The following is a 6,673-nucleotide window of genomic DNA, read 5'->3' as shown; positions in this document are numbered from 1 at the left end:
TCTTGTCTTCTTGCTCGCAGAAACCCGACTGAAGTCTGAAGCTCTGGATGAGCATAACCTGGAAATCTGCCAGTTCTCTGGGAAGAGCTAGGAAACAAACCCAAGTCCGAAAACTCTCTGGCTAGAAGCTAGACGCTGCTGCTGCTGAGCTCTCTGCTACTTCCACAGTGTCTGGTCCCAACCGGTTCCCCCTCTCAAAGGATCTGTTAGAACCTCTTCAAGATATAAGAGTAACCAGTCCCGGACCTGCACCAGAACCAGTTCCTGATTCACTCTGTGTGTGTTTCCCAAATAAACATTGTTAAACTTTCCTCTGTCTCCATTAGTGTTCTGCATGTGGGTTTTCGTTCATTAAACCAATCATGACAGAAACTGTGATTTCAGCAAAAATAAACCTTTCCATTTTCTTATAACAGAATTAACAGCACTACTGTAAGATTTTTAAGACTTAAATTACTGTTTTATATTCTAAACCTGTTTTAAAATACCCCAAATTTCATCGTTAAACTGTATGCTATGCTTCTAGGTCTTTATACTGCTGTTTACAGTAAGTAAGTTTCACTCAGAAACCTCTGAGACCCTCACAGAACAACAGGATTTTTACTGAAAACAAATGCCATAACAAATTAACCCTTAATTATTGTCCTCTTAAAGAAACTTATTTTACTTGATTCAATTTAGGACAGTTTGAATAAAGGGAAGTGGAGGCCTTTGTCTAACACACTTTTCTGATTCTACCCTTAGCCATTTTTATAAGCAGTGCCACATTTGCCACATTTGCCTGCAACAATTTTAAGCTTCAATACTAACAAGTTCCCTCTGTGGAATCACATTAACATGCTTGATATGTAAAGTTTAGTTGTCACAAAAACAATAAATTTAAACAAGTGGCTGAGTGGTCTTGTTTAAAATAATACGCTTTTCTGTTTTTTTGCCTCATCTCCTGTGTTGGATCAATTGCAGCTTTTGCACCATTACCCTGTACCAACCCAACTATATTTCACTCAAAAATCCAACAGCAAGTGAAACGAATACAGTCCAAAAACCCTTGATATAGTAGCATGGCACCCCAGCTTCTTTGTAATCCGATACACCAGGACCGAGATGTAATGATATTAATGGTTTCACACTCTCAATATGGTTCACATCTGAGAGCAATCCTTCTTTGCTCTGTAGATCATCCTCCTCTGTATTGTTTCTCTGTGCCTGTTATAAGCCTAAAACCTGACCTGAAATGTTGCATTTATGGGATTATCTTTCCCCTAAATCTATTTGATTTGATTTATGTCGACAAAAGTAGCAGAAAGAAAAACAACTGTAAAGTAAATCCAATGGTTATATAAATATATATAGATGTCAGCTTTAACAACCATAATTGAACCAATCTAACTGGATAAAAAAAAATAGGTCGTTGTGACTTATCTTTTTTTTTTCTAAACAATATTTATTTGACTAATAACTACAGAAAAAGTTTACTGCATGTACTGTACCCTGACCTGAACATAAAGTTTGAACATTGCGGGCTTTGCTAAATGAGTTTTAGTGCCATCGATCTATAGCATAATTTTTAATTTTCCCTCCATTTGCCCTAATCTCAGGGTAAAATTGGGTTTTAAACCTAGAAAGAGGCAGTAAAACCTTTTCTTTAGGCTCCTCAAATATTAATAAAAAGAACTGTAAAGTATCAGGTCATTAATCAGCCAGGATAGCATTTGGCTAAAGTTCCTTCCCTGGTCATTAACCTTCTCTGAAACATATATGAGAGTGGAATTATTGTCGTAGTGTTTATTCCTTTTTTTCTGAACTTAATCAGTAGAGAAAATAGTGTGGTTAGTAATAAACCTAATTCCTAATTAAAGTTATTACTTGTTCTCATATTCAAACTGTTGTGTTGATTAATCTTAGTGTCAGATCTGAACAAAGTAAAATCATCATGCTTCTTCTCTTAATGGGAATTTAAATTGGTTATGCTTCTGATGGATTATAAGACAGTCAGAGTTTTTTGTAAAAAAATAAATAAATAAATAAATAAAAACATTATTTGCTTTATTATCAAGCTAAATAAAGCCAGAAAAGTATTATAAAAATCATGTTTTATTAGTAGTAGCTTTGCATGCTTTTCATTTGACATTGAGCAAATGGGCAGATTAAATCCTTGGTCAGTTTACAGCTCCATCACACATCTAACATGAGTAGATGAGCAACCATGTATGGCTACACCAGTAGACAATTCAAAATTCACAAATTAGAATATAAGCATGTCTTTGGACTGTGGACAAAAATCCAAGCTGAGTTCCTGCAGACCACATGACAGTAAAACTCCAGATCACCAGGAAAGCTTCATTGTGCAAGGTGGCACTGCAGCACTGCCATATTTATTTAAAAAAACAACAAGACCCATATATTTTGATGAGTAATGAGAAAATACACACGTTAATGATCATTTTAATTGCCCTGTTTACTGGAGGGGATTCTTATTTTACTGTAACTACTCCAACCTTTCAAAATCAACATTACTACACCAAGGTAAATGCTTATCATTTTGTCTTTTTTCTCGTTTTTAAAACAGGTTTAGCACATGCTCTTTCCTATTGGGGGATGTGTGCCATGATTGACAATTCATACTCACTACAGTTTAATACAATAAGTACATGAATCATTCATTGATCCACTTGTAACAGGCCTCCCATGCACGATGGCTGTTCAAAGAACAATCATTATCACTGAGTACACTACATTTGGTGATATTAACTGTTTGCAACTCCAACATAAAGCAATATATTCTGAACACATTTTCTAATGATTGTATACTTTAGGAGGTGAAACTGAAAGAGAAGTTTGGAAGTATGTCAATATATTCTTAAGAATTATTCATGCAAGCCCCAAGTATAAATTTTAAAATGGATTAATACAACTCACATCTTTCAAAAATGATTGGGGGCTTTTCTGCTTAGCATTTGATACCTCTACATCTTCACTTGATGTGATATTTGTCATATCCTTGTCTGTCCTCCACATCTAGGTTGTCCATCACTCCACTGCAATAGATCCACTACTAGCCCTGCCTTGATGTGTTGCCACAACAACAGCTGAAATAGTCACCCATCTTTTGCAACATGCATGACTCACTGGGACTTCTTCCTGAAGGTTTTTTTTTTTCCTTTTTCCTGTGACAGTCCCTTATCTTGTTGTCTCGTGTAAGTGGATTTGTGTGTTGGTTTATGTAAGAGATGAACAAAGTTACTGTGGGGAGACTTCTTGTTATTTTTGTATTTCATGTTGAAATGTTTACAAGTATTTATTATATTTCTGATAAATATTAGAAAATTTTTAAGTGTAAAAAAAAAGGTTTAAAGAGTAACTAATGCCAAATACTTAAATATCATCCTACTTTCTTCTCTTAGTTTTTGGATAGATGTGAGATTCATTGAGATAGGATTAAGAAGGACAAAGTCAAAAACATACAAAGATTTAGAATATGAAAAAGAAACTAGATATTTGCATACATTATTTTCTGTCATTAAATCTGACTAAACCTGTCCTTTTTGTTAGGTCATGTAACATTAATAAAACTTTCAATTTGCTCAATTCCCAAATAAGTTAGTACACATTGCTATTGTAAGAGCAGGCAAGTCAGATTTGTTGGCAGGCTACTTACAGTAACGCACATCTATTTATCTCTGCACACAAAAACATTTACTTTGTTTTCTGTTTCTCTGCTGCCCTCAATGTGCCTTCACTAGATATTTTGTGCCTTAAGTAGGCTCTAAACTGATTATTAATTTCTTATAATCTCATATTTTGGAAAGATGTGTGCTATTACAGCTCAGGTGAAAAACCCTGCTTATAATTTCATGAACATAAAGGCAGATGTGCTTTCAGAAACTTTTTCTATGGGGTAGCCTCACTCTGACCCTTAATGAGTTGCACACCCAAAACAGAAAACCATAACAGAACAGTGTCCAATGCAACGTTAAAAAATAATACTCTTTGGACATAAAATGGACATAATTTGAAATAGATTAAAAGTAAAGAAATTAAGCATATAATTGAAATACTTTATTATGTTTTAAAGTCATATCCATAGATATTTTGTGAACATTTTGAGAGGGGTGTTACAGCAAATTTGTGGGAATCGCTACTTTTCTTCTGTCACCTTTTTGCTCCTACACCACTACTCACCTTAATGGCACCACTGGACATAAATTGACTCAAGAATTCTTGATGACAAACTGATTGCTTTTATTTGTTTTAAATGCTACAAAGTATGTTACTTGGGGTCAGAAGCCCCTTGTGCCTCATGATAAAAATGCATGGAATTAGCAATAGACATGTCCTGCATGACAATACAGCAATGGTTGTCTTCCTATTCTGGGGGCTACATAACTACAACACTGAAGAGACATGAGCTTGTACATTGAGAAGGAATATTTCAGCATAGTGATCTGCTTTATTTATACATCATCCTCCTTAAACATTCTTTACCTGTATAAAAAAAGTCTGTTGGTTTGTTTTTGATGCTCATTACAGTTTTATACGTTTTTTTTGTGCTGCACCAAATTACATAGAAGTAGAACCAGCATCTGTGCACTCATGGTCTATGGAATTTGCACTTTATGATCTTCTTGAATGCATTTTGGAAGTCTTTGTTAAAGTAAGCATATATAATTGGGTTTAGGAGGGAGTTAGAGTAGCCCAGCCAGTTGATCACGGCACCGAGCCAGTCGGGCATGTAGCAGCTCTCTGCACAGAAAGGCAGGACCAGCGCAACGATGAAAAACGGCAGCCAGCACACAATGAACGTCCCCATAATGATCCCCAGCGTCTTCACTGTTTTGCGCTCCCTGGAGAGCGCAAGCTTCCGCTTTGCTCCCGAGTTCCTCTCGTTCATGTTCTCATATCCATGAGAGGAGGACTGAGGGGTGTTGGGCAGAGGCAGGTGCGTCTTGGAGTTGCTGATAACTTCTATAATCTCCAGCGACTCACCCTCGTCTCCGTGCTTCACCGCGCCATTTACGCATGGAGAGCTGCATTTGGACTCGTCGCAGCGCTTCCAGCCTTTGTTGCGCGTCTCCCCATGACTTTTCTTGTGGAATATTGCTGGAGACACGGCCAGACACTTGTCTGAAACTTTTGCTGTCTCGGTTTTCTTAACTGTCTTACGAATCCGAAAGCGAGCAGCCCTGAATATTCGGCCATATAAGACCAGCATAAGAATGAGGGGTATATAAAAAGCCCCGAAGGTGGAGTAGATGGTGTAGCCCGGGTCCTGGCTGATCATACACGCGTTTGGGTTCGCCCTGTCCTCCGCGCTCCTCCATCCCAACATAGGTGGGATGGAGATAGAAAACCCGATCAGCCAGGTCGCGGAAATCAGAAGCGCAGCTCGCTTTGGTGTCCGTTTATTCACATAATCAATAGGGTCTGTTATGGCCCAATACCTGTCCAACGCGATTGCGCACAGATGCAGGATGGAAGATGTGCAGCACAACACATCCAAAGAAATGAATAAGTCACATATCTCCTGCCCTAAAGTCCACTTATTTAGAACCTGGTAGAGGGCGGCCATGGGTAGAACTAAGACCGATACCATCAAGTCTGTAACAGCCAAAGATCCAATCAGGTAATTTGCCACATTCTGGAGAGATCGCTCCAGAGCGATGGCCGCCACGACGCACGCGTTACCAAATATGGAGCAGAGGATGAGGGCCCCTAGGAGCAGAGAGGTGATTATCTGATAAGCCAGTACGAGATCGGGCGGAAACCAAGACCCCGTGGCGTTGTTTCCCCCGATCCAGTCGGCGACCACTTCAATTCCTTCTGGATAACCGCCGGTGGCGTTGCTGTCGTTGCCGCTTGTTAGAAAATCCATTTCGCTGCACTGAAAGTGCAACTTTTCTTCAGCAGCTGAGGATGTGTAAGTGTAAAAAACAGGAGAAGGCGCTTACACCGCTGCCGCCGTGCGTTTTATGGGGTCCATCGGAGTTCCTGCTGTCGCTCTCAGGACGCATGACGCAGTGTTTGTGAGTATGCATGAGCGTGTGCGTGTGTGCATGTGTGTGCGTATGTGTATGTATTTGTGTGTGTAGGGGTCAGCCCATGTGTGTGGAAAGCCAGACGCGCAGCAAATCATCTGAGCTTGATGAGTCCGTGAATTCATTTATACCAACTGCTCTTGGTACGTCAGACCGGGAGGAGTTCACCCTGGAGTTTTCTGCTGCTGTGCTTTCCCCAATGCTTCACTTTTGGCTACTGTCACGAGGAAGATACTTTCATTTCGCTGGGCTTTATCTTACCCTTTATTTTTATTATCATTATTATTTATGTTAAAATTGTGATAACAGGGCTCCTGCTTAAAAATTGGTCTTAATTAACTCCACTCAACAAATTCAGAAGTATCTAATTTACTGATCAATGTCTTTTTTTAATTCAGATTTAAGCAGATGGGTTTTTTAATGCTCAGCATGAAATTCGTAAGTCCTGAAATGAATTTTCAACCTAGAAGAACAAGAAGTCCAAACTCACTATACGCGGATAAATGGAGACGGTAATTCAGGACCAAGAACAGCTCCTTTTGTGAGTCACATAGTAACACTGCTGCCATCTGCTGCCCACTTCATATATTATCACGATTGCTGTGCGATCGTTAGATGAAGGCTCGATCTAGTCATCT

At 38.9% G+C, this 6,673-nt stretch overlaps 1 protein-coding gene across 1 annotated transcript; it reads right to left on the bottom strand.

Moving 5' to 3' along the window:
• Positions 1-3,423: 3,423 nt before the first annotated feature.
• On the bottom strand, positions 3,424-6,108 carry LOC107098092 (5-hydroxytryptamine receptor 1A-alpha-like). Its single transcript, XM_015395552.1, has one exon. The coding sequence runs from the start codon at positions 5,870-5,872 to the stop codon at positions 4,592-4,594; it is 1,281 nt and encodes a 426-aa protein (XP_015251038.1). The 5' UTR covers positions 5,873-6,108; the 3' UTR covers positions 3,424-4,591.
• Positions 6,109-6,673: the final 565 nt, after the last annotated feature.

This window comes from Cyprinodon variegatus, unplaced genomic scaffold (assembly GCF_000732505.1).
Source record: "Cyprinodon variegatus isolate N-32 unplaced genomic scaffold, C_variegatus-1.0 Scaffold26, whole genome shotgun sequence".
NCBI lineage: Eukaryota > Metazoa > Chordata > Actinopteri > Cyprinodontiformes > Cyprinodontidae > Cyprinodon > Cyprinodon variegatus.
Note: the sequence above shows the minus strand (reverse complement) of the source record. Positions and strands in the feature narration are given on the sequence as shown.

Excerpts from the sequence above, each read along its gene's own strand:
- LOC107098092 (XM_015395552.1), bottom strand. The coding sequence starts at position 5,872 with ATGGATTTTCTAACAAGCGGCAACGACAGCAACGCCACCGGCGGTTAT.